The following is a 27,705-nucleotide window of genomic DNA, read 5'->3' as shown; positions in this document are numbered from 1 at the left end:
GATGCAGAGAACTATCCCAGTGCAATGCACTCCGGTCACTGGGCCCAGGCCCAGAGCAGAGCCTTTGCACCAGCTGGGGACGCCCCCATGGGCAGAATGGGCCTCAGAGGCCCTTTCCACTCGCAAGGCCTCTTGGTGCTGAGAGAATGGCATGCAGCCGAGAACAGGGCCCACGGGGGCTGAGGGAGTCTCCGAGCTGGGTCTCCTGACTCTGGCTGGCATGACAGGACTAAGAATAGCGGTGTAGACGGTCCTGCTTGCACTCCAGGCTCTAAAACCCAGCAAGGGGGTGGGGAAGGGGGGCTCCCGTGGGAATCCCCAACCCCACAAGCCAGAGTCAGATGCCCCCGGCTCTGAGACTCGCTATCATGGGGTGGTTTTTTGTAGTGTAGACGTACCCTGGGCCTCCCTTGGAGTGGAGTCATGCTGGGGTGAGGGAGAGAGGAGGACCATGGTTTATACAGCTGGGCAGCCGGGATTGTGAGGGGAGAGGCAGAACATCCATTATTCTAGGCAGGTTCTTTTGCAAAACGGTTGCGCTACATAATGGGGGGGGGGGTGTCTTTTATATAATTTTCTCCTCCCCCCCCCATGATGTGCAATGCTTTCAGCATCCCCCCTCCTTCACCCTCCCGCTGCTGTTGTATGAGCGTTCCATCACGTGACTCTCCCCCCCCTCCCCTGCTCAGAGGTGGGTGGAACCCGTTTCATTCATAAATCCTCTGGCTTTTAAATCAAAATTAAGGTGCTGGGGATCGTTGGGAGCTCATTGGTTTTCCCCGTATATGGAGCCCATGAATTGCAATTAGGTGAGTGCCTCCCTACCCCGTCCCCCAGCCGTGATTCCGACCCGCGGTCAAAGCTGAGGTGGTTGTCGCCTCTTTGCAAACAGCGATGCCTCAAGACTGTGATTTTCTCTCTCTCTCTTTCAACCATCGGGCGCTTTCCGTGGACGAAACAGAGTTTAAACAAATGGGAAGGCAGCAGGGTCCTCTCTTGCACGGATCAGGTGTCTGGCTGAGGAATTGCATGCCTTCTTGTGCGGGGGGTGGGGGGAGTAACCAGGCAGAAATGTTGTTTACAGAGGGAGGGTGTGTGTGTGTGGGGGGGGGGGGGGCTGCATGCCATTCCTTCTGGCGATCGCCTTGTTTTTAAAAGCTTGTTTGGACTCGAGGGTGACCCTAAAAGGGGGGAGGGGGCTGGCTCGCCCCCGTCCGAGCGATGCTGACCGGACTCAGCGCATGAACCCGATTTCCGTGCACACGAGCAGGTGAAACTGACTCACAACGCTCAGGACGGGCTTTCTCGCCCACCGCCGGGCAGAGCAGTTTGGGAAGATCCCGGGTGACCGCGATGGGAAAAGATCCCGAGGGAGCCGGGGTGGACAGGGAGCAACGCGGCTTGTGCCAGCTTAAAGAGGGGGCGAGACAGAGCAGCCGGGGGCGAAGGTGCCGCGGAGACCCGGCTGTGTCTGTTTGGTCTGCATGCTGCAGGGCGAGTTCGCTCTGGGGGGGTTTCACCCCTCGGCCCGAGGGACCAGACCCAGATGCAGAAGTGTTTAGTGACACCACGACCGACCCGCCATCATCATCATCTTCATCATCCTCACAGGCAGCTGGCGAGACATCCCTTATACTAGTACATTAAAAGAAAAGAAAAAAAACCCCTCCAAGCCCCAGTGAAAAGATAGCGCATGGCTGGCAGAATTAATGGATTAAGATTCTGATCGGCTGATTGTATTACTACTGGTCCTCTGCGTGGGTGATGCAGTCACTTCCGTGTGTGTGGGTGAGAGAGAGAGATGGGAGTCGATCGCTTTTGTGTGTGGGGGGGAGAAAAACCCTCCAGGGGTCCTGCTGGGGCTGGGGCGAGCCGGGAGGGGTGGGAAGCTGCCTGGCTTTCAAAAATTCCCTCTGTGAAAGGAGACCCTGTGCAGCAAGAAGGCAGCCCCCCCCCCCCCCCCGCCCCAGCATCTCGCGATTGATTTTTGACATCTGGCGAGAGGCTGTTTAACTATCCGCTGAAATCATGGGTACAGAGGAAGCCGCGGAGCAGGGAGTCGGCTGAACGTAGGTGCTGGAACTAGGGGGGCTGCCCCCCCCCCTCCCCCGGCTTGACGTGGTTTTCATCCTAGCCAGGGTTTTCAGTTTGGTTCAATGGCTCTCAGCCCCCCTTCCCCGCTCTGAGCGAGATGCTATTTCTGAACCCTCTCCCCAGGGAGGAGAGATCGCTTTCTTTTTTGGCCATGACGCTAATGGCAGCATATTATTTGTAATGGTCTGTGACCGGCGTCTGTCCACCCCTTTCCTTATTAGCGTACTCGGTTATTTTGGTCTGGTTCAAACAAAAAAAAAAACCGGCAAATACGTCTTCGCCTATATTCACCCTGTCAGCTGACCTCGATTCTTTCTCTCCCAGCTGGAGAGAAAAACGAAATGTCAAGTAAAAACCTATCAGGAATCAGAATGTTAAAAAAAAAATACGAACACAGATTTGTATGTGTTGGATTCATTTGCTAACACAGAGAGAAACCCGCACACAGAGGAATACATACTCAGGTGCAGACACAGAGGGACATATGCACACAGATCTGCATGCATATCACACACAATACGCAGAGTCACTACACACACACACACAGATCTGCATGCATATCACACACGATACGCAGAGTCACTACACACACACACACACAGATCTGCATGCATATGACACACACAATCTCACAGTATGCACTGAAGGCCACAGACACAGTTCCACATTCATGTTACACACATTAACACAATACACTCAGAGGGACACACACAGATCTGCCTGCATATTACATTTAGTATGCATGCATATTATAGACACACCATACACATGCTTACACACAGACACGCATGCATGTTATGTCCCTTTACTGCCTGTCACTCACACCACACACACGTGTCCACAGGCGCACACACACTCCTCCTTTACACATCCCCTCCTCTGCCTACATCCATGCTCACGTTCTCAGGAAGGAATTTTGCTCCTCTTAAGCCCTGAACTGCTCTGCTGGGAACCCCTTGCACACAGCTCTCCTACCAGACCAAGCAACCCCGGTTGCATCATGGCTGGTGGCGCATAGTGGCTCAGAGCTGGCAGGATCAGCCTCCTAGCATGAAGGTGTGTACGTGGGTATGAGTGTGTGCGCATTTGCATGTCTGTGACTTTGCTCCTCCCTTTGATCTGTCCATGGTTGAGGTTATTTCACACCCCCGCGAGCGTGTGATGCCTCTGGACAGGAAGTGAGGAATCTTCCACCCTCACCAGTACGGTCTCAGAGGCAGACTGGACAGGTGAACCAGCTCCCCACACCTACCTCATAGGGGGTGTTAGTTCCCTGAGGCTGGTACAGGCCTCCCTTCTGGCCCCATTGCTGAAGGAGGGCAGGCTATGAAGTGCCCCCCCTGCTGCCAGACATGGGGAGCTTCGGGATATGAGTTGTGGCCCCTTTTGATCCCATTACAATGGAGGTACGGGGTGCATGAGCACTGAGCTGTCCAGGCTACAGGAGTAGGTAGGTGGATAGATCCACCCATGACAAGCAGACCCCAAACTCACTGGCCTTGCATCTCTCCTCTGAAGCCCCGTTGCTGGGGATTGGCCTGGGTCTGGAGACCAGTCTCATACACGCAGCACTGATGCTCCCCTGAAGATGATGGGGAGTTCGGGTTTGCGCCACCCATGGCCTCTTGGAAACCAGACCCCAGAGGCCATGCAGTCCCCAGAGAGCCCAACTGAGCTGGCAGCTGGCTTGGTGCATACACGGCCCTTTGTGCGCGTAACGGGTTTTTGTAGGCCGGCAGAGGAAGCCGTCCAAGGTGCTGGCGGGGGCGGATTGTAAGGAATCAAACAGCGCCGGCTGCCTGGCTGGCAGGATGCTCCCACGGCAGATGCAGCCCACCATGGCATGTTTACTTCTGTTTATCAAAACCTGGGCTGGCCTTGGAGAGAGATGGTGGGTGTGTATGAAGGCCCCAGTGTGGGATTATTATCATCTGCACGATGGTAGCCTCTAACTGTGGCTAGGTGCTGTACAGACAATGTTTTGCAATAGTCCCTGCCCTTAAGAACTGACAAGCTCAATAGACTAGACAGAATTATCCCCGTTTCATAGGTGGGGAAACTGAGGCATGGAGCCAGTAAGTGACTTTCCCACAAGTGTACAGGGTAGGAACTGAGCCCACATCTCCAGAGTCTTAGTCCAGCACCGGAGCCACAGCTTTCTCTCCGTGCTCAATCCGCCCCATCTCTCACCAGCTGGCCTCAGCTCTATAGGAACAACCAAAAGGCTGGAGTCATGGGCTCTGCCACTGGCCAGTTGGGTAACCTTGGGCAAGTCACAGGCCCGCTCCGTGCCTCAGTTTCCCCACCTGTAAAATGGGCGTAGCGATACTGACGACCTTCGTAAAGCGCTTTGAGAGCCACTGCCAGATAAGAGATACTGGATCCTTGGCTGGAATTCTAGACAGCCAGATTCAGGCTGGGCGTTAATGGCCAACGTGACTCCACAGCAGTTTGGGTCAGGAACTGGAAGATCCTCTATCCGAAGGATCCTGGGTCTGCCCAGAGCGGGACTGAGAGGAGTAGGATTTAAGCAGGGTGCTGTCGTTAACGCTCAAGAAGCATGGGGAGGGATATTTAGTTACCACGAGTGGCCAGAGCCTTGGGGCGAGGCCCCCTTTGAAAGAGGGGTGCTGGGCCCTGGTGCTGTCTTCATGGAAGCTCAGAGCTGATGGCAGTTTGCAGAGCGAGCCTGGCGCCAAATATACCCCAACCTTGCCAGCCACAGGAAACCAAGAACCCTTCCAGTCAGTAAGCACCAGGGCTCCTTGCTTATCATTGCCAGATTCCTTCATTCCTCCTATCCCCTCCTCCTCCTCACATTCCTGCAGCTCCATCTAGCCCTCTGCACGGAGAGGGGATATGCTGGAGGGACTTGGGGTTTGCTCAGCCCCAGGGCTTCCAGACAGGCAACGTATCCCCTGCCCCACCTTGCAGCCCGTCTTGGCAACCTGCCCTGCTTCAGGCTGAGGGCTGTCCATGCAGCCACAGCAATCTGTGTGTTGGGGGGGGGGGGGGGAAAGTCGCTTTGATGCCCCAATGCCCTGGTGATGTGCTTGTTAAACACATACAGTGAGAAGGAGATGGCCAGAGCCTGTTTTATGTATCATCCACATGGCACTGGGGTCCAGCCATACCGCACGCTGGAGTGTCTCTGAGGATCCCCACCCACCTTGGGTTCCCCAGAGCCCAGCTGGTAGGGGGGCAGCAGCCATTCGCTCACTAAGGCATGGTGGGCCCAGCCCAGCCCCAGGCTCCGCCCTTCTTGCCCCACCAGCTCGTCCTTTCTCCCCCCCGGCCCCTGCAGCAGGCGGCGTCGACTGAAGCCTGGGTTTCCACTTGCAAGAGTGTGAAGCGGCCTCTTGCCACGCCCCCCGCCCGGGCCCCTTTCATCTGGGGCCAAACATCTCCCGGGCGGCGCCAGCCCAGGAACCTGTCTCCTTACAGCGTCCGGGCCAAGACAATGGCGGCCTTGTTCCCCCTTTCTGTCACCATGGAGACAAAATTCCTCCATGATGGGGGGGAAACAGGCCTGACATTCTTCCCATCTGCCTTCAGCTCCCTGGTCACCACAGCCCCCAGGCCCTTCCCCAGCTGCCCCCTTGCATGGAGGAGCGGGGGGCAGGCCAGCCCAGACCCAGCTGCTACTAGGATTGGGGTGGGAGTTTGGCACCAGCTCAAGATGCCCTGGGCATGGGTGACCTCAGGCCAGTTGAGGCAGGGAGGCCCGGTCCTAGCATGCTCCACAGGGCTGGCTTTGCTGTCTCCACCACAACCTGCCCTCTCCCTCCATTCTGCTCTCTTCCTTTCTTTCCAGTCCCTTCTCTTTCCCCTTTTGCTGGGGACCCCAGGGTTTTGGGGAGTCAGGGGGTGGGTGGGAATCTTATTCTCCAGCACAACCTGAAAGCCCAAATCTCTCCGACCCCGCTCAATACTAAGTTGACTGGAGCCAAGGGTTGGATGGGAGGGCAGCCAGCCCCTCCCCCAAGAATCTAGAGCCCTGTGCTGGGGGCACCAAGGGAGTATGGCCAAAGGGGCACAGTGAGCGGATGCTCCCACTGGCACAAGCCCTCCACCCGGCCCTTGGAAGCTCCTGGCACTGACCAGGATGATGATCCGGGCAGTTCGAAGCAGCTTTCAGAGCTGGGAGTGGGAGGCAGCTGGGATCTCCCTCCTGGGGGCAGGGGAGGACCTTGCTTGGCTAGGCTCAGGGTGCATCTCCAGGCAGGGATGGGGCAGAAGGAGCAGCTCCCTGATCTGGGGCCTCCTGCACTGGGGCTGGACTCAAGAGGCTCAGAGGTGCACAGCAGCCACCCCCAGGATGGCCCATCGCTGGCTAGTAAGTGCCTGGCTGGTGGCACCACTTGGCTAAGAGAGTGGTGCTGTTTAACTCGCTAAGCTGCTGCCACCTTTATGGGCACCCCTCCTGCATGCTCCCCCTTCCAGGATGAGTGGTCTCATCCACGCATGGGGGGAGGGGGGAGGGAGGCAGATGGGAAAGACCCAGCCCCTTCTCTCACCCCACCCCCTGAGCAGCTGGTGGAAGAAAGGTTGGTCCAGTGGCTAGAGCAGTGGGAAGCCCAGTTCAATTCTTGGCTCTGCCACAGACGCCGCGCGTGACCCTGGACAAGTCTCATAGCCTCTCTTTGCCTCAGTTTCCCCATCTGTACAATGAGGATAATAACACCGCCCTACCTCGTGAGGGGTTGGGAAGGTACATTAGAGATGGGGAAAATGCACAGGTGTGATAGTAATAAAGACCAGATAAGTAGCAGAGACAGATACTGACATTGGGTTGGGGAGGCCTTTCCCCCCCTGTTGCTCATAGTGGTACACAAATAGGTGCATAACTCCTTCTGAAATATCCAGGATTGTCCGTGGGACATCACCACAGCCTAGCTGGCCCAGCTGTTCCTAAATATCTGTACAATGATGGAGTCGTCCTAGGGGAGGTAAAGGCCTCTGTGGCTGAGAATCCCAATCCGGCTCTACCTGAAATCAGAGATCTGCCTCTTTAACTGTTACTATTTGTATGACAGTAGCACATGGAGACCCATCCAAAAGGGGAACCCTGTTGTCCCAGGTGCTTCACAGACATTCAGAGAGAGTCCGTCCCGGCAGACAGGACATACGAAAGATGTGAGGGGAAACAGTACCAGCTGCTCGATGAATATTTTATTCCTGATCTGATTTCAAATGGATTTTCAAATAGCCCCAACCGTCACCAGAGGAGAGCAGAGATGGGGGAAGAACTCCCTGTGGTTTGAAAACTCCTGTGCCTGGCAACAGGCCACGTGGCTGACGAAACAGACCCGTGGCCCCAGGGAGAGGGAGTTCCAAGCCTGCGCTGATTGTTAGAAGACAGTTCTCTCTAGGGAGGAAGGCTCAGGTACAGATGTCTGTATTTTAACACTCAAAATCCAATTCAATCCCTGCCTCCCATCAAGCATCTAAATACCCCCCTCAAGTCCCACCCCCACCATACCTGCCAAATATCCCAGAGATAAAATTAACTTTGCAGCATGCTCAGGAGTTTAACAGGGCCAGGCTCCGCTTGTGCACTGAAATGCAGCCCGCTCTGGGGTAGAACGTTAACAGCACACAGCAACACTATACATCCGCTTTCAAGGAACTAAGGAAGCAGAATGTAATTGCAACCACGGAGCCAGGTTCTCTCACCCCTGTGCTTGTGGAAAGCACCAGCAAGTCTTTAATGACCCTGAGCAATCAAGACATCTTAGTTTCCAATCTGATCCTAAAGAGGGCACCAATATCCCATTGACTCAAAGAAGGGCACGGCTTATTGGCACTGAGTCACTCCCACCACTCCCTTCCTCTGCTCCGCTCTAGGATACAAGCAACATCCACTGACAATTACAAGCTACAGCAGGAGAAGAGGCTACTGTGTTTCTCCTCTACAGGTCTCCTCTTCCAGATCTGAACAGGCCTGATTCTACTTAGCTTATGAGAACTGACAAGATCACAGTCAGGTGGCAGCCGTGAAAGCTACAGTGCCCCTCTCCCTTCTGAAATGTTGTCTGGTTCTCTTCAGAAGTCACCCCCCAGCAATTAGCTGCAATGTTCTTCCTTAACGTTGGATGCAGGCTTGGGAGAGGCCCGTGGGGTGGTGGCTAAAACACTGCCTGTGAACCTCACCGCGGTGACAGCTAGGGCAGTGAAAGCAAGGAGACCCAATTGTGTTAGGTGCTGTACACACAGATAGCGTCTAGACAAAGGGCTCATTTTACAGGACGGCAGCTAAGGCCCAGAGAGATTCAGTGACTCTCCCACGATCACGCAGAACCGGTGGGAATCAAACCCAGTCCCGCCTAAGTTCCAAGCCAGTACCTGAAGCACACAGACAGTTTTCCTCTCCTAGCTGGGCCCCCTGAATGCCTTTCCCTTACACTGCCACCCTTGCTGAGCCGGGGTGGCTGTAAACCAGGACGCCTGAGAATTAAATCTCCATGGACCATCACCAGTACCCTGAGCCATCCATTTCTTTCCTTTCTGAGCCGCTGACGATGGCCGGAGTGGTTCTACAATCACCCGCCGTTTCAGCTTTGCTCGTGGTAGCATTGGGGGGACCCCTACTGAACAGAGGGCTCTGGGGGCAGCTGGTGGGGCTTCATGCACCAGGCCGGGGTGTTTCAAATGCTGGCACCTTGTCTACTGGAGGGCTCCTCCCAAGGCTGGTGCCGTCGCAACTGGAATGGAGGCTGATTGGGGAGCAAAAAGCCAAGTGCGGACAAGGTCGGAGAGGGAGTTTGTGTTGGCGTGTGTTGCTGTGTGTGCATAAGGAGGTGACCTCACCATGTAGGATGACCAGATGTCCTGATTTTATAGGGACAGTCTGGATTTTTCGGTCTTTTTCTTATATAGGCTCCTATTACTCCCCACCCCCTGTCCTGATTTTTCACATTTGCTGTCTGGTCACCCTATCACCATGTGACTCATCTTAACCTTTGATCATCCACGCCTGGGGTGTGGAGGCTACTGTTTGTGTGCGTGGAGCAGGGACAATGTGAGGATGGAGCGTGAAAGAGAACTGGGAAACTTGGTATGCCCCATACAAAGGAGAGGAGGCCATGGGGTCTAGTGGTTAGCGCAGGGGGCTGTGTCAGGACTCCTGGGTTCTACTCCCGCCCTGGGAGGGGCGTGTGGCCCCACCCACCTGCTATCCATGGCACGTCTAGCTCCCAACCCAAAAGGGAAAAGGTGGCCCCAGGACCAGTGAGTGAGAGTGGCTAAAGGAACTGCTGAGGTGTCCTGGGGACTCACCCGTGAGATGCTGCAGCTCCTCTCCCTCCACAGGGCGGATTGCTCCCGGGGAGGAGCCGGGGCAGAGTGGGAGGCAGTGAATGGGTCAGTGGGGGCCGCTTTCCCCAGATCCATTCATCCCCATATGTCCCCCACCCTCTCATCCCCATCCCCATCTATACACCATCCATTCCTCCCTCCGTCTCTACTCATCCACCCCATCTCTCTCTGGCTTGACCCCATCAAGCTGTCTCTGTAGCCTCCCCCCAGCCCAGACACTCCCCCTCTCTAACCGAGCACCGTGCCAGCCCAGCCCCCCGGCCTCGCCCTAGGGCCCGGGTTAACCCCTCCCCACGAGCCCCGGGGCGGGTGCCACACGCCCTGGCCAGCGATCTGAGCTGGGAGCACCCGCCGCCCCGAGTCACTTTCACGCGTGGGCTCGAGTCAGGGCTCTCGGCTTGCAGCGGCTGGGTGGGCGGGTGAGCTCATGGAGCCGCGTGGGGAGGGGACGGCGAGGGGGAGCCGGTGTCTGCGCCGCACCAGCCTTCAGAGCACAGGGGCTGGCGGCTTCCCTGCCGGGCAGAGGATGAGCGAAGCCCCCGGCGGACTGGAGCAGGCAAGAGGAACTGGGGGGTGGGGAGGGAACCAGAGTGAGAAAGGGGACGGGGGGGGGGGCGGGGAACCGACCCCATCACACCCCAGTGTTAGGAGCCCCCTGACTCCTACCAGCCTCCGGACGATCCGCCTTGGATCCGATTCTGCCTCCCTTTTCTAATTCGATTTACCTGGGCAGGCATTAGCCGAGAGGAAGTGCAGGGAAGGGAGGAGACGGTGTTGCGATGGGGCGGGGGCTGGACACAGGCAGCATCCGAGCCCACCCGCGATTGGTGCTGCCGCCCCAGCCCGTGTGAACGGGGGGCGGCGAACCGGGATCAGATCCGGAGCGAGGCGGGGACGGACCTGCCCAGCCCAGCCCCAGCGCGTCCCCTTCACTTCTCGCCTCCACGTGCGGGATTTTCATTCTTTTGTTCCCGGGGTGTCATTTTTGCCTCTTGCTCTTCCCGACTCCCAGGAGGATTTTCCAGCTGGGACAGACCATGAGCAATGACTTGACTGCCTGGGACAACACGACCGAGAGCACAACGGTACGTGCCCCAAGGGGGTGGGGTGGGGGGGAGCTGGATTCCCCACATCACTCCTGGCCCCTTGCCCTCGGGCCCCTTGTCCCCCCTTGCACTGGGGTCCCCATGTGAGGCTTTGCACCTGCCTCCTTCCCAGGCAGGAGACCCAGGTTTGAGGCTGTTTGAGATCCATGCCATACCTGGGGGGCAGGACGGCCAGAGCCCCTGGCTTAGCTAAGTCTTCCCCTCCCCGGCACCTCCTGGGAAGCTGTTCTGCTCGGGAAGCTGGAGGGGATCTTCCCCTTGTTCTCGGGAATGGGGGGAGACAGATCTCCCCGTGGGCATCCCAGCAGATTATCCCGCAGCACCTGTCTCCCATGAGCCGCACCTGCTGCTCAGAATCACTCCCTTGCTGTTCCGGCCGGCGGGATGTGGGGCCGGCTGCTCAGGGTGTGGGTCTGAGAGCAGTGGGAGGGAAAAGGCCAGGGGAAGCAGCAGGTCTGGGAGCTTTGGTACCTGTCGATATTATTCTTTGGGGGTGGGGTGGGGGGAAAGGGACAGGTCATTTAACAGAGCTTCCCCATCCGTGATAGACACAGCCCTTCCTCTGGGGGTCAGCGAGTCACACACTCCGGCCGGTCACTTGGTGATGGATACGGACATCAGCAGCTAAGCCACCGAATGACCATCAAAGTTCATGCTCCAGGGCCTTGGATGGGCATTTGACCACAGGGGTCAGGAATCCCTTTAACCCCTCCACATGCAACATTGTCACAATAGGCCTAGTGCATTATGGGAAGTGAGGGCCTTTCTGTGATGCCCGGGGTACTGTCCTACCAGATGGAAGTGGCCAAGAGGTGGGATTCTGTCCGTCTGGCTAGCCAGGTGCAGTTCCCATGTCCCTCTATCCATAGAACCTAATAGCAGAACTCCCCCAACTATACCAAGGCCCGGATTTGGCCTCATAAGAACGGCCATATTGGGTCAGACCAAAGGTCCATCTAGCCCAGTACCCTGTCTTCTGTCAGTGGCCGATCCCGGGTGCCCCAGAGGGAATGAACAGAACAGGGAATCATCAAGTGATCTATCCGCTGTCGCTCATTCCCAGCTTCTGACAAACAGAGGCTAGAGACATCATCCTTCCTTCCTACCCTGTATGAGGATAGCACCAAGCTGGGGCAATCTATACCTGCTTCTGGTACCTCCTGTTAGTCTCATTTGCACCATGACCTGGTGCTTAGGTAAAGAGGAAAATAAGCTTAAAGCCCCCCACCCCTACCCCGCAGTACCTCACCCAGGTACATCCCACAATCAATGGACATTGCTAGTGCAAGGACTGCAGGGCTGGGCCTTCTACCTTCCATCCTGGGCTACGTCGGTCATCGCTCTGATGAAGGACCGGGCATGCCACCCCGATGTTTTACAGACCCCTGAGGCTGGGATCAAGGGAGGGATTGATTCTGTGCCTGGTTTTGTCAGCTCTGCTGGGTTATAAAGTCACGCCGCGAATGGAAACACCCCACATCGGGCGTTCTACACCTGCTCTGCTGCTAATAATCAGTCTGTGCTCACGGGGACCAGATCCTGGTCTTTGACCAGAGTAAATCCAGTTTGGCTCCGATGATTTTAGTGGGGTCACTCCGGAGTCACCCTGACGTAGCTGAGAGCAGAGCCTGTCTTCCGTGAGTGTTAGTCGAGGGAGCAGCCAGGGGTCTCCAGACGAGGGGGCTATTCCAGCTTATGCTGGAATCCGGCCCCTGCTCAGATCTTGGGGGCGGCTTCAATGTTCTGTATCCAGCCGGAGGCCCCTGGGGTTTTTCCACCCCTCCCACCCCAGGGCTAGCCCACCCCCCAGGGTATTGGGCACTCCCCTGCCATGACATCAGAGCAAGCCCGAGAAAGCCAGTTGGCTGCCTGTGTCATGTCACACAGCAGCTCCCGCCCAGCACAGAGTGCCACCTGCGAGCGGGTATTTCCAGGGCAGGAAGAATTCGTGTAGCCAGACTGGGAGGCGGGTGGCGCGTGGTACTGGGGTCACTGGCTGTCCTGGGAGAGAGGGAGGAGAGGCCAGACTCTGCCAGTGACAGAGAGACTCAGGGGGAGGAGTGAAACAGTGGAGCCAAGGCACAGGAGAGAGAGATGATGGGGGTGAAGATACCCAGGGCCAGGCGAGTGGGAGAGGGAGCCGGAGGCCGTAAGACACAAGGGGAGCCGCAGCAGCGGCCACCCACTCCGCAGTGGACATCTGCTCAGTGACTGCAGTAGGGAGTTTAAGAGCTCACAAGCAAAGTCCGTGAGTCATCCACCTTCATGCTGGGCCCTGGGGAGATGACTCTGCAGGAGCCACGGAGGAGGGCTGGGCCCAGATGGGTTCCTAGAGCTTAGCTAGATAGATGCGGGTGTATCGCGACGGGTGGGTATGCTGGGGGAGGGACAGACTGAGGGAGGGAGGGGTGGGGATGTGGGGAGATGGATGGATACACAAATAAGTGTGTGTGGGGGTAGAGGGATGGATATACAGATGGGTGTGTTGGGGAAAGAAGGGGTGGATGGATACACAGATGGGTATGTGGGGGAGGGATGGACCGAGGGAGGGAGGGGTGGGTATGTGGGAGGACAGACCGAGGGAAGGAGGAATGGGTATGTGGGGGGGAGGAACGGACAGAGGGAGGGGTGGGTATGTGTGGGGATGGATGGATGGATGGGTGTGTGGCAGGAGGGAGTGGTGCATGGATACACAGATGGGTGTGTGGGGAGGGATGGATAGATACACAGATGGGTGTGTGGGGAGGGATGGATAGATACACAGATGGGTGTGTGTGGGGGTAGAGGGATGGATATACAGATGGGTGTGTTGGGGAAAGAAGGGGTGGATGGATACACAGATGGGTATGTGGGGGAGGGACGGACCGAGGGAGGGGGGGTGGGTAGGTGGGAGGACAGACCGAGGGAAGGAGGAATGGGTATGTGGGGGGAGGAACGGACAGAGGGAGGGGTGGGTATGTGTGGGGATGGATGGATGGATCGATGGGTGTGTGGCAGGAGGGAGTGGTGCATGGATACACAGATGGGTGTGTGGGGAGGGATGGATAGATACACAGATGGGTGTGTGAGGGAAGGGTGGGGTGGATGGATATACAGATGGGTGTGTTGGGGAAAGAAGGGGTGGATGGATACACAGATGGGTATGTGGGGGAGGGACGGACCGAGGGAGGGGGGGTGGGTAGGTGGGAGGACAGACCGAGGGAAGGAGGAATGGGTATGTGGGGGGGAGGAATGGACAGAGGGAGGGGTAGGTATGTGTGGGGATGGATGGATCGATGGGTGTGTGGCAGGAGGGAGTGGTGCATGGATACACAGATGGGTGTGTGTGGAGGTAGAGGGATGGATATACAGATGGGTGTGTTGGGGAAAGAAGGGGTGGATGGATACACAGATGGGTGTGTGAGGAGGGATGGATAGATACACAGATGGGTGTGTGAGGGAAGGGTGGGGTGGATGGATAGATGGGATGAATATCCCATCATGCCTTTGTCCGTCTCTGCCAGGGCAGGGGCTGGAGCATCAGACTGGCTGGGCAGGAGGCCGGGGTCCCCTCCCCCATACCATGTGTGATTCCTGGTACCCCCAAGATTCTCCCTTGCACCAGGGCAGCTGATTTCAAGCTACGCCTGGCCCAGCTTGCTCAGAGCCCCCCCGGGCAGCAGCGAAACCCTCAAATGTGAGGGTAGGAAACAGAACAGGATTAGCCAGGGTCACCCTCAGCTGCGCTGCAGTCTGTGGCTGAGAGCACTGGGATTCAGTTACCGGTCCCCCCCGGCCTCCCCTCGGCCCAGAGGAGTGGCTCCCGGGGGCATGCAGCTCGGGTTCTCTCTCTGGCTGGTTATCATCCCATTTTCCAGCTGAATTAAAAAATAGTCACGTGACTTTGGTTTCCTCCTGACATCACGATGCGTTGCCATGGCAAAGGCTCCCCTGTCACCTGACCAATTTAATGTTATGTTCCTCTCCCCCGCCCCCTCGGCCTCACCTCCCCTGACAGCCCCAGTGCTCCCCCTTTTCCCACCCCCCCACAGCTGTCACTTCCATCCAGTGAAAGAAGCCCCAACTGATCCACGCAGCAGGGATGGGCTAAACTGGGGGAAGTCCAAAGGGGGAAGCCCCAGTGTCCCCCTGCCCCCTGGGTTTGGATTAAGGGTTAATGGCCTCGGTCTGGGATGCAGGACTCCTGGGTTCTATTCCCCGCTCTGGCTCTGCAGGGAGAGTGTGATCTAGTGGTTACAGCAGGGGGCTGGGAGTCGGGACAGCTGAGTTCTAGCCTTTCCGCCCACTGTGCCCCTCCCCACCCCACTGCATGCTGCCTGCCCTCAGTGCATGCATGTCCTTGGCTAGGGCCCAGAGGCTATGGGAGGGAATCTCATCCCAGCCAGACTCTGTTCCCAGGAGGGCACATGGGGACCAAGGGGTGAAGGGAGGTCAGTAGGGATCATTGGGGTGAAGTCAGGTCAAGTGAATGCTCCCAGGATCGTGGCTGGGGTGAGACTTCGGCCAGGCAGGAGTCACTGTTCCCTAGGAGTGTCCTGGCTGCAGCCAGGGGGAGACACTGGCACCTGGGAGCAGGGATCAGTGGATGAGCCCCCTGGGAAATCGCAGCCATCGCTCTATGGAGCAAACATGCCAGGGTCTGGGGGGAAGGTGGTGGAGCAAACTGGGCTTCTCCCAATGCAGGAGCATCAGCTTTCCGAGTGTGGGGGGGATAAACCTCTAAGCCCCTGGGGGAAGAAGAGACGCCTTCAGTGAGCAGCTCAATGCAGAATGGCCCATGCACGGCCAGCAAGGACTGGACGCTGTCAGAGATGGGCCTCTGCTCTGCCTTCCCAGCTGCCCCCGTGAGCCTCTTCCACACACACTTGCACACGGCCATCTGCTCGTGCCACAGGCGTGTTTCACGAGGACCCACTGCCGCCCAGCTTGGGGGGGCGAGGAGCTGTCAGAGCGTGGGCCCTGCTATCCTCGCGTGCCCCAGGCCTGTGAATGCCTTTACCATGCAGCCACTGGGGAGGCGCCTGCCTGAGCCCAAGGGAAAGCCCCTGCACCGCCGGTGGGAGTGCGCCGGCCCCGTGCTCAGTCTGCTCTGCCCACAGACAGTGCCCGGCGAGGTGAACACGCAAGATGGGTATGTGCTGCTCCTCGTGCTGCTCTCCATCTTCATCGGAGGGACCCTGGTCCTGCTGTCCGGGATCCTGATTATCTGCCGCCGGTGCTGCCAGACGGACCGCAGGCACTCCAGGTAAGGGGGGGGGGGCTCTGCCATGCACTGCACCACCCACAACCCCCGGAGCCCGTCTGCTTGGGTCGGAGTGGCCAGAGCTTCTGCCTCGGTCCCTACAGTGCCCCCTGGTGGGAGAGGCTGGGACTGGCGTAGCTGGGAGCTCAGTAGCTGGGGTCTCATTTTCTCTATAGTGACTGGTCCAGCACCAAACATCTGAGTTCAGCAACCGCATTGCCAGAAAACAGTGCGAACGAAGGGGCTTCTGATCAGGATCCATCATGGCTGCGGAGACGCCAGTGGAGCAGAAGAATTTAATTCCCTTGATTAGCAGCTCCGTTTCGCCCAGCGACAAACAGCCCTGGCCTCTGAGCTGGAGAGACGGGGAAAGCACCTCTCCCAGCTGCCAATGGCTTGAAGCCAAGCCCCGTGCTGAGCCGTCCATTGAGCCCGGGGCCTATCCCTGCACCCAAGCTGGCACCCTTGTGCCCCTGCACTGACCCCAACCCTCATCCCTTACACCCAGCCTAGCATCCGGGACCCGTGCCCCCGCACCGCGTCCGCCCAGCCTGGCATCCGGGACCCGTGCCCCCGCACCGCATCCGCCCAGCCTAGCATCCGGGACCCGTGCCCCTGCACCGCATCCGCCCAGCCTAGCATCCGGGACCCGTGCCCCTGCATTGCGTCCGCCCAGCCTAGCATCCGGGACCCGTGCCCCTGCACCGCGTCCGCCCAGCCTGGCATCCGGGACCCGTGCCCCTGCACCGCGTCCGCCCAGCCTGGCATCCGGGACCCATGCCCCTGCACCGCGTCCGCCCAGCCTGGCATCCGGGACCCGTGCCCCTGCACTGCATCTAGTCCCCAACCCAGGTGCCCCAGCGTTTCTGCTCTGCACCCCAACCTGCTCTGTACCTGACCCAGCACCCCAGGCATGCACCCTGTACCCAGCCCAGCACCCCAGTTCCCTACATCCAACCTGAGCCTCGTGTCCCAGTCCCTGTCCACAGCTCTGCACCGAGCCCTGTGCCAGCCCGGGTCCCATGGACCACAGCCATCCTAGAGACAAGCGGGTTTTCCTAATACAGATTAAATCCCTGAGCAAAGGCCTGAAATCTCCCACTGTCTCCTGGGATGAGAGACCCCCCAGGGATGCCAAAGTGAGATGCCCCAGAATAGCTTCCCCCTCCCCTCCCAGGGACAGCTGGACTCCAGAATCCAGTCCTAAGACCCTGTGCATGGAGATGTGTACATAATGTGTGTGTACTGTATAGACCGGAGCATGGTGTGCATGTGTGTGCCATATGGGCTGGTGTGTGTGGGGGTGCCATATAGACCGGAATGTGTGTGCAATGCACGGACCAGCACACTGTACGGCCTGGTGTGGACCAGTTTGGGGGTGCTGTGTAGACTGGCAGTGGGGTATGTGTGCACCGTGCCGACTGGTGGTGTTTTTGCACGTGGTATGGACTAGCAGAGGTGTTGGGGTGTGCGCTGTATGGACTGGCATGGGTGTGGGAGCATGGATGTTCCCTAGAGACTGGCGTGGGAGCTGTACTGAGTGCACCAGTCTGTGAATGTGCAAAGCCAGCCCGAGTGCTGCACCGCACTGACTCCCCTGCCAATGGGGCCCGTGGCCCGGTGTCTGGCTCCCTGCCTGTGTGTGCATGTGAGGGGGGCAGTGATGGCTAGAACAGCCCCTTGCACCATTGGCTTGTGGGGTGGGGGACACTGTGAATAACCCATCTCCTCTCCTTTCTGTCCATCCTTTGCCCCCTCCCCTCTCTGGGCCCTGCTCCCTCTGTCCCTCCCCATGCGTCTGTCTCTCCCCCTCCCTTTGCAGAGCCAGTGATGACCCTGAGAAAACCAATACCACGTACCTGGATGACTCTCAGCCTCCGCAAGGTGAGCGCCCCCCCAGCCCGGCCAGCCCCAGCCCTGCCCATGGGGTCGCTAGGGCTGGCTTTGTGTTGTCATGGAAACCGTTTCCCTACATCTCAACCCCCATCATGTGCAAATATACTTGCTGTTCACTGCGGGGGGGTGGTGGTGTAGGAGGCTTTGGCTGCCCCCATGGCACTGAAGGACAGGGGTGTGGGGAGTCCCAGGAGCTGCCATCCTAAAGTCACTGGGGCCCTCCGTGCCTCCCCCTGCAGCCCAGACGCCAAGGCCAAGCCACGGGGGCTGTTCACCCCAGTCAGCTGCCTAGAGCGATCACTAAATACCCGCCATGGGGGAGCAGTGCCTTCTGCTGGGAGGGGCCGGACCGGGCACATATATCCCCTGCCGACACCCCCCTGCCCAAGCGCTGCTGGCGGGGACCTGAGTGTGCTGGCCCATGGGCTGCTTGAGCTCCCCTGGGTGGAGCGAGTTTGCCGAATCTCAGCCCAGGTGTCCCACACCAGCCTCCCAACTGTTGGCACTAGCTTGTGCTTCTTCTGCTTCACCCCCTCCTCTCTCCACATCTCGCTGCCCCTCAGCCGTGGGGCCGCCAGCCTGGCCTCCTCCCGAGGCTACTGAACCAGCCGGCCCCTGTGCCCACCAGAGGGGGTTCCCCCGCCACCCCCCTGCCTGGTGAATGGGGTCTGAACCTCCCCTCCCCCGTCTCCACAGAGATCACCATCAAGGTGGACGACCCAGACTGCCTGTCGGCCTCCAGCTACCGGGATGTGGAGACGGAGCGTTTCCTCTCGTCCAGCTCCTCCACCGGGCGCCGCGTCTCCTTCAACGAGGCCGCGCTCTTCGAGCAGAGCAAGAAGACCCAAGAGAAGGGGAGGAGGTATGGGCGGGGAAGAGGGGGAGAGGCTGGGGGAGGGAAGAGGGGTGCAGCGGGGAGAGGGAGGGGGTAAAGGCTGGGGGGAGGGGAGGAGTGGAAGGGGTGGGTCAGGTTTGGGGGAAGGGGGTGTGAGGGTATGGGTCAGGGTTGGGGTGAGGGAAGGGTGTGGGGGATGGGATGTGGAGGAGTGGAAGGGGTGGGATATGGGTGAGGTTTGGGGTAAGGGGGTGTGGGGGTATGGGCATGGGGGAAGGGGTGTGAGGAATGGGTCAGGGTTGGGGTGAGGGAAGGGTGTGGGGGGATGGGATGGGGAGGGGAGGAGTGGAGTGGAAGGGTGGGATATGGGTGAGGTTTGGGGTAAGGGGGTGGGGGTATGGGTCAGGGTTGGGATGAGGGAAGGGTATGTGGGGGATGGGAGGGGAGGAGTGGAAGGGGTGGGATATGGGTGAGGTTTGGGGTAAGGGTGTGGGGGTATGGGTCAGGGTTGGGATGAGGGAAGGGTATGTGGGGGATGGGAGGGGAGGAGTGGAAGGGGTGGGATATGGTCAGGGTTGGGGTGAGGGGGTGGGGGTGGGGGACTATGGGTCAGGGGTGGGGTGAGGGAAGGGTGTGGGGGAGGTACGGGGCAGGGCAGGGGAGGAAGTGCAGGTTCCCCAGGTGGGCACTGAGCCGGTGCCCCCTGCAAGGTGGGGTTCAGTCTATCGCCCAGCCGGATGGCCCAGCCTGTGCCCCGGCTCCGTGGGGACAACGCGCTCTGAGGGGCAGGGCTGAGGAGCTGGGCCAATGAGGGACTAGGCTGGGCGAGCGCCTCGGGTTGGACCCGTCCTGGCATGTGTGGCACCGGGGCTGAGGGGAGCGTTGGGAGCAGGGGGCCGGCTCCGGCGACTCCCCGTCACCCAGTGCCCGTGGCAGGTACACGCTGACCGAGGGGGATTTCCACCATCTCAAGAACGCCCGGCTGACCCACCTCCACGTCCCGCCGCCCGCCCTCAGAATCATCACCATCCACGAGTGTGAGTCGAGCGAGAACAGCCTGGCCATGTCGCCCCGCCTGCCCCCACCCAAGCCCGGCCTCGCCATCTTCCAGGTGAGCCAGGGCTGGGGCAAGCACCCGCCCCCGGGGGGCAGGAGAGGGGGGATCTGGAGGCAGTGAGGGCCCCTCCCAGGGGGGCAGGAGAGGGGGCTCTGGGGGCAGTGAGGGCCCCTCCCAGTGGGAGAGTCTGGGGGCAGTGAGGGCCCCTCCCAGGGGGGCAGGAGAGGGGGGCTCTAGGGGCAGTGAGGGCTCCTCCCAGGGGGGCAGAAGAGGGGGGCTCTGGGGGCAGTGAGGGCCCCTCCTGGTGGGGGCAGGAGAGGGGGGCTCTGGGGGCAGAGATGGCCTCTGCTGGCATGGGGTAGGAAGCACCTTGGAGGAAAAGACAGCCCAATCCCACCTCAGGTTCTGTCCTCTGACCCCCCAATGGTTTCTCTGTGTCTCTGTCCCACAGCCCCCAGGGGGCACCCTGCCCCAGACAGCCCTGACCGCCCACGCCATGTGCCCCAGTTCCGCCCTGCCTGGCGACACCTACAACTCCACCGTGGACACCAGCTTTGCCGAAGCCAGCCCATCCATCTCCTCCTCCTCTGGAGAGAGCCCTTTGGTGAGTGCCCCCTCTCCCCCCCCCCCCCCCCGCAGACTGGGAGAGAGATCTCAGCACCCGTGGGTGCTGGGGGAGCCGGGGGAGTGGGGGCAGGAGGGTGGAAGTGGGGGCAGGAGGGTGGAAGTGGTGGGGTGGGGACTCTCTCAGCCCCTTTGCACCCCACACAGACTCAGCGTGCCCTGGAGGGATGACTTAGCAGGCCAAGCATTGGGTGCCGCCCCCCTCGGCTGGGGATCCCAGGCAGGGCTGGCTCAGCTCTTCCCTGTCCCAGCTGGAGACCAGCCCAGGAAAAGCCAACGCCCCTCTGGAACCGTGAGGGGGAGCCCTTGGCCAGCTCCCCCCTCCCCCTGCCTGTTGTGCTGGGCACTGCCTGGCCCCCTCCCTCTCCAGAGGTGGCTGCATTTCTAGAGTTATGTACAGAGTTAAGCGTTTTGATGGTCTTTGGGAGGCAGGGGCATTAGTTGGGGTAGCGACCTCCCCCCGCAACCTGAAGGTTGTGGGACCATCCCAGTCTTTATCGCAGTGTATGGACCCAGGGCCGGCTCCAGGGTTTTGGCCGCCCCAAGCAGCCAAAAAAAAAAAAAAAGCGGCGATCGCGATTGCGATCTGCGGCGGCAATTCGGCGGGAGGTCCTTCGCTCCGAGCGGAAGTGAGAGACCGTCCGCCGAATTGCTGCCGAATAGCTGGATGTGCCGCCCCTCTCCGGAGTGGCCGCCCCAAGCACCTGCTTGCCAGGCTGGTGCCTGGAGCCGGCCCTGTATGGACCCCCTCACACACACTGGGGGACCCTCGCTCTGCAGCAGGGTGAGCTAAGACCCCTTTGCTGGCGCCGAGGGGAGCTGGGAATAGACCAGAGTGGGCTCTGCCTCCCACTCCCCTTTGTAGGCCCGTGGGGGGTTGGAGACTCCAGCACTCAGAGCACTCCGGGAGCGGGCCGGGGCAGGCGGGAGCTCTGAGGGCATTGTTCACGGCTGGCTGCCCAGGCGGCCCCGGCATTGTGCGTGTCCGCTGTGCCGTGCACGGCTCCCTGCCGCCCCGTCGCCTCCAATCGCTCTCTGTGGCACTCACCCCCAGGAGTCACTCCTCCTGCCTCCCTCTGTCCCTCCCCTTCCCCCGCTCCCAGTTTGAAGGGGCTGCCAGGAGTGCGAAAGGCACCGGAGCGGGCGGCGCCGGACCCGGGGAGCCCCCCCCACCCCCTGCCCAGGGCACCGTGCTGCAGTTCTTCACCCGCCTGCGGCGTCACGCCAGCCTCGAGGGCGCCAGCCCCTACTTCAAGATCAAGAAGTGGAAGATTGAGAGCAACCAGCGGGCGTCCAGCCTGGACACCAGAGGTAGGTGCTCCCCGCCCAATCCTCGGGGGAGTGAGGGTCAGTCCTGGACCCCGGTGGTAGGGGCCACCCATCCCCCCACCCAGTTGAATCCAAACTCAGTGGCCACTCAGGGGCCCCGATGAGCCTTTGGCTTCTCCCCGCGGCTGCCAGCCACAGGGGCCGGCGGTCCCAGTGTCAGGGGTGCTCATTTCTGTGCCTCATGCGCCCGTCTGCCCAGCTCCCATCCCCTGGCACCCCCTGGGAACGGCTCCCGGTCACTGGCCAGGTGGTTCTGTCTAAGGCCACCTCCGCTGTCAGGAGTGGATCCCACAGCCCAGCTGGGTCCCTGGCACATGCCTGAAGGCGAGTGAACAAGCCGCAGGAGATCAGCCCTGTCCAGAGGGGTCAGAGGGGTTAGCCTGGGCGGGGTCCGTTACCCAGCATGCCTAGGGCGCGAACCCCATATTTGCCACGGGAGGTGCTCAGGGTGGCGGCTGTAGGATTAGAGCAGTGAGGTGATTCCTGGAAATGCCAACGAACGCAGCAAAAATGACCCAGAGCCCATTTTGCCTTGTAATTACGTCCCCCCTGCTTCTGCCTCCACCCCCCCAGCCCCTCCCCTCTCCTGGTGCTCCCCCCTAACATCTCCCCCTTGCCTTTGCCTGCCTTTCAGGCTCACCCAAGCGGCGTCAGTTCCAGAGGCAGCGGGCGGCGAGCGAGAGCATGGAGCAGGAGGACAGAGACGCCCATCAGACAGGCATCATCCAGTACATTGCCCGGACAGATGACATAGCCTTCCGCCCCATGGCTGGGCCCTTCCTGCCATCCCCCTCCAGCCCCCCACCCTCTCTCGGCAGGTATTTTTCAGTAGATAGAGGGGATAGGGATGGCTGGGGCAGGGGACACTAGCCCAGGGGGTGGGATGGATGGTCTCATTCCCAGATGTCAATGTCCACCCCCAGGAAACCAGGTCATAGGCGGAGAGAGATTTCAGCCCCCATTCACACTTCCCTTTGGAAGGGCCCTCTCATAGGGCGCTCCTACCCCCCCCCCCCCCCCCCACTTCAGGGACCCTCTGGCATGACAGGAGCGCCTGTCTCCATTTCCCCTCATTTCAGCCGTACCAAGCACGCAGTCTCTCACTGTCCCATGCAAAGTTGCACCCCTGGGCGTATTTTATTGACAGGCACGTACAATCGTCCGGAGAGTGCTCACTGTGAAACCGCTCTCCCAGTTCCCACAGAGGAAGATACTGCAAAAAGGCGGGGAGGGATAGCTCAGTGGTTTGAGCATTGGCCTGCTAAACCCAGGGTTGTGAGTTCAATCCTTCAGGGGGCTATTTAGGGAACTGGGGTAAAAATCTGTCTGGGAATTGGTCCTGCTTTGAGCAGGCGGTTGGACTAGATACCTCCTGAGGTCCCTTCCAACCCTAATATTCTATGATTTTCCACACACCCTCTCCAGGGCCATCACTTCCAGGTTCCCACACCTGGGAGTCCCCCAGTGCTCGGTGCCTGGTTCCTCTCTGCCCTTGTTCCAGAGCCCCCCGCCCCTCCCTGCAGCCCATCACCCTCAGAGTGACCAATCTCATGACTCCTTGCCAGCCCCCTGGCTCTGATCCTGCAGCAGGCCAGCCCCTCTGCTGGACACCTCCCCCTTTGCTGTGCTCCTCCCATCTGCCCATGCCTGCCTCTGGGTCTCTCCCTTTGCATGGCCCACCTGGTGCACTGGCCTCTTATTTCTTCAAGTGCCAGAGTCGCGCCAGAGTCGCCCCATGACAGGCCCCCCCATAGGTCTGGGGTGAGGCCCCCAGTCCACCCAGGGAGACCTGGAATTCTTCCTCAACAGCTCTGGGGCAGCAGCTGCCTGGGAGGTGTCATGCTGGGTGCAGGGCAGGGGAACGGGCTTGGCAAGGAAAGGGATGCTGGCGCCGGACACCCACCCTCCCTCCAGGGTGACTGCCCCCTGGTGCTCTTAGTGCCATCAGGGCCACGCAGGGCAGAGATGGTCATTCCCTTTGCCCGGCTGTAAATGTTGGCACATGGAGCTGCGTAGCGGAGAGTCAGTCCTGCCCCCAGGCGTGGGATTGGGGCTGTCTCCTGCTATACCTAAACCCCAGGGTCAGCTGGAGAGATACCCAGGGCAACCTTTATCCTCTGCCTAGGCTTGGACGGGGCAGCAGGGTCAGAGAGGGAGGGGATGCTGAGGGGGGAAGGCGGGGTGGGGGAGATGGGGATAGGGGCAGAGAGGAAGGGGGCTGGGTGTGTGGGGACCAAAAGGCGTGGGAATTTCTGGTTGCAAGGACATGCAGTTGGATTGTAAGAAATGAAAATGTCCCTGGTGCCAGCCCAATGCTGGTCCAACGCCTGTCTGCTGCTTCCCGGGGCAGCCCCTCTGCCCTGCCCGTGCTATAACATTAGTGGGTTTTGCCCCCAGGTTAGAGCCAGCAGAGGCGGGCGGGGGCAGTGTCCCCGAGGCGCCCAGCACGGAGCAGCAGACCATCTACCACGACATCTGGAGCCTGCGGGCCTCCCTGGAGCTGTATGCCTCGTCCGAGCAGAGCAACGACCGGGACTCCGTGCGCAGCGACGGGGGTGACAGCGTCTGCTCGGCCGGGGGCGGCATCCCCGGCTTCCCTTCTTCCCTGGAGGAAGCTGAGGGCCTGGACGAGCGGCCGTGGGGCCGGCCCAGGCAGGAGAGTGCGGAAGCAGAGCCGGGCACACGCAAGCTGCTGCAGATGGACAGCGGCTACGCCTCCATCGAGGCGCCGAGCCGGGCGGGTGAGGACGGGCGCCCCAAGGACCAGACGGCCTCAGAGAAGCGCATCTGCTTCACCAGCGCTGGGCGCAAGGGCACCATCTTCGAGAGCTTTGAGGGGCATGAGCCCGAGGAAGAGGAGGAGGAAGAGGGGGCGGTGGGGGGGCCACTGCCCCACAGCCCCCTGGCCTGGTCCCCCTATGGGCAGATGTTCCCAGCTCGGGACGCGCTGCCCCGGCGGGACTACAGCATCGACGAGAAGACGGACGCCCTCTTCAACGCCTTCGTCCGTCACGACCCGCAGTTTGACGACTCGCCCCTGCGCGCCAAGCACCGCTCCCGCACTCACTTGCGCAAACAGTGGCAGCGCTCCAAGCAGTACAGCGACCCTGGCGTGCGCTACCCACCCGCCCTGGAGCGCCACCGGACCCCGCTGCGCCGGGGAGACAGCCTCAACTACCCACCGGACAGCCGCTACCACGGCACTCTGCCCCGCATCGTCAGCGCCGAGGAGGCGGGCGAGGCCGGGGACGGCTCCGCCGTGGCTGACGCCGACGCCAAGATCCAGGTGATAGAGGAGGAGCCGTCCGAACTGGCTGGGGACCCCAAGCTGGCTTCCGATCCCTATGACGAAGACTGCCCTGGCAATGGCCAGGGCCCGGGCTGCGGCCCCCAGCCCCTAGGGTCTGAGCTGATGGACAAGATCATGGGGGGGCTCGAGGACAGGCTGTACGGGCACTTGAGAAAATCGAGAGAGAGTCCGGAGTGTCTGGTGGCCGTGGCCTCTCCCGACCACAGCCCCGTCTAGGGGGCAGGGGAGCGGACCGAGCTCGCTCATCCACTGAGTCAGGCTTCAGGGCTTCAACCCCTTCCACAGCTGGCACTGCCACCACGTTCAGGGCGTTCGAAGGGTGGCAGGGGGGTGCGGATCTGCCTGGACAGACGTGCCCCGTTCGAGGGGATCGGGCTCTGCCCGGACGTTCCCGTCACCTTGGAATGGTCCAGGGCGGGGGGCAGGCTCAGCCCGCCCTGTTTGTCTGGAATGGGGGGTCCACTTGGATGTACCCACTGCATTCAAGGGCTTTGAGGGGCGCAGATCCGTACAGAGGTACCCGCCACATGGGCAGGGTCCAGGGGGGCACAGATCCACCCAGATGTACCCACCCCAGGGTCCTGGGGGGCACAGATCCACCCAGACACACCTGCAATGTGGGTGGGTTCCAGGGGGCACAGATCCTCCCAGACCCACCTGCCCCATGGGTGGGGTCCAGCGGGGGATCCCCGGTGAAGCAGCCCCTACCCCCGGGCAGGCCTGGCAGCCGGAAGGGGTTGTTACGGAGGGGAGGAATGTTTGCCAAAGCAGGCGACTCCTTTCAAGGCACCTGTATTAATAACCCCCCAAACTCTTACCTCACGCCGTAGAGCTGTGTAGCACATACGACACCCCCCCCCCAATCCTGGGGCACGGCCCCCTCCCCTGCACACCCCATGCCCCCCCACCCTCCTCTCTCTCTCTCTGATTTTTTACAAGCAATAACGTCTCTGTCCGGAATCGTCCTCGCACAGAAGGGACCGGGGCTGGGATCCGTGGTGCTGGGAGTGGATTGGGAGGGGAGATGGGCCAAGCCCCCCCGGAGCTGGCAACAGAGCCACCCCTGGGCTGGCGGCCTCCCCCTCCTTTTGATTTTGTCCACACTGAAGGAGGGGGAGGGCAGCTCCGAAATCGCTCCTGGAGGGAGGAGTCGCTCGGGGCAGCAAAGCATGGGGGGGGGGGGGGGGAGTTTGAGGGCTGGGAAAGCTGCTGCCCCCCTTGTGCCAGTCACTTCCCTCCTCCCACCCTGGGGTAACCTCGAGCCAGGGCAGGGCTCGTGGGCTCTAAGCTGGACGCTCTGGTGCTAGGACCCACAGGAAAGGGGGCACATGGAGCTGGAGAGGGGCCCAGGCGGTGATGGTCCATAGGGGAGGAAAGGGGGAGTGAAGCTGAGGCTTCCAATGGGACAGGCCCTTCAGCAACTGCTGCTAGAAATATCTCGTTCTCCAGGTGCCAAATTGAGGGCGGGCCGGATACCCACACAGTGCCATGGGAGGGGGGGTGCAGGAACTAGAGCCTATCCCAGATGTGTCTGCTTCCTGGGGGAGGGGGGAATGCTTGCTCCCCATTCCCCCCAAAACTAACCAGCTCCCCCTTTCTCCCTCCCTAAATTACTGGGCCCAAATGGGAGAGGGGCCTGGATCAAGCATGCCTCGGTGTGGGAGGGGGTGGGGGGGGGGAGGGAAGGAAGTGGTGGTAAGATGGGGCAAAGGGGGAGTCAGATCTCCTAACTCCCCTTCTCCCCCCAACAACCTTATACCTGGAAAGCCAACCCCCCCCCGCTCCTCCTTGAACTGCTCCCTGCCCCCAACTGGCTCCCCCCGATCTCCCCCAGGGAGCAAAGCGATGGGTTTTATTTATTATTTATTGATTTTTATAGAACTGGATGGATTTGCTGCTCCACGGGGGGCGGGTTCAGCTTTTTATTGGGTTTTGTTCATGTCTCAAAGGATGAGAAGCAAAAAGCTTTATTATCCATAAGACTCGGTCAGCGCAGGGGCGGGGCGGGGCAGGGCGGGGAGACGCCAGCCACATGTGTATCCCCCCCACCTTGGTGCTCTCGTCACCCCCGTTCCCGGCTGCGCTTCGACCTTTGCATGCGATCAAAGAGGCCGGGTCGTTCCTCTGCAGAGTCTGTCCAAAGCACTAACATGAAACCACAACTCAGCCTTTTTAAACCTATAAAGAAAGACCAAGTGTCGAGAGTTTGCCGCGCTCTGTTATTGCCTAAGCGCCTTCCTTCAGCCCCCCAGACGTGGCCAGGGCCAGCCCCTCGTTGGGCCAGGGGTGGGATTGGTTTTTCCAGAGTTTATTGTAAATGACATGGCCCACGCTCCAGTGGCCTCCAGGGCAGCGCGAGGGGCACCAGACGGGCTCCCAGGGCAGAGGAATTCTAGCTAGGACTAAAGTGCCAGGTTTTGACAGCAAGGAGGGGGAAGTCTTGCCTGGGGCAACTTCCTCAGGGCTGGGACCCCTGGAACTTTCCAGCCTGGAGGATCCATTTGCTCTTGTTGTCATTTACCCCCCTACCAAGGGGGGCAGGGGGCTGTTCTGCTCTGGGCATCCCCCACTGCCCTGGGGTGAATGATGGCACAGCAACTCTAGCCCTAAACCCGAGGAGAGGACGCCTTCCGAAAGACCCATTTTAGTCCAACCCCAAATTCCTGGGCCAGAAGCAGGACTCTGGCCTATGCTCTGGGGTTCAGAGTGGATGAGCACCCCAGGCCCTTTCAGCCGGCAGAAACTAGGACGTGCACATCCCCTCTCCCCTGCGACCCCTTCCAGAGCAGACAACACCAGCATTGGAAGCAATTCCTGCAGGCAGGTAGCAGCTTCCGCTCCTGCAATGGGGGCCCGGGAGCACAAGGCCTCTGCCTGGGCTGAACCTGCCTTTCT

The 27,705-nt window shown here is 60.2% G+C and overlaps 1 protein-coding gene across 2 annotated transcripts; it reads left to right on the top strand.

Moving 5' to 3' along the window:
- Positions 1 to 681: 681 nt before the first annotated feature.
- On the top strand, positions 682 to 27,010 carry CBARP (CACN subunit beta associated regulatory protein). Of its 2 annotated transcripts, none has more exons than XM_024101001.3 (10): positions 682 to 809; positions 10,424 to 10,496; positions 15,617 to 15,762; positions 17,582 to 17,643; positions 18,352 to 18,517; positions 19,427 to 19,601; positions 19,999 to 20,151; positions 21,275 to 21,482; positions 22,135 to 22,318; positions 23,898 to 27,010. In XM_024101001.3, the coding sequence occupies exons 2-10, from the start codon at positions 10,449 to 10,451 to the stop codon at positions 25,024 to 25,026; spliced, it is 2,271 nt and encodes a 756-aa protein (XP_023956769.2). In that variant the 5' UTR covers positions 682 to 809; positions 10,424 to 10,448; the 3' UTR covers positions 25,027 to 27,010. The 2 variants fall into 2 exon arrangements, with proteins under 2 accessions (XP_023956769.2, XP_005302389.2); XM_005302332.5 differs by lacking the exon at positions 682 to 809 and adding an exon at positions 9,707 to 9,967.
- The last annotated feature ends 695 nt before the right edge of the window (positions 27,011 to 27,705 follow it).

Source organism: Chrysemys picta, chromosome 25 (genome assembly GCF_011386835.1).
Source record: "Chrysemys picta bellii isolate R12L10 chromosome 25, ASM1138683v2, whole genome shotgun sequence".
Taxonomy (NCBI): domain Eukaryota; kingdom Metazoa; phylum Chordata; order Testudines; family Emydidae; genus Chrysemys; species Chrysemys picta.
Note: the sequence above shows the minus strand (reverse complement) of the source record. Positions and strands in the feature narration are given on the sequence as shown.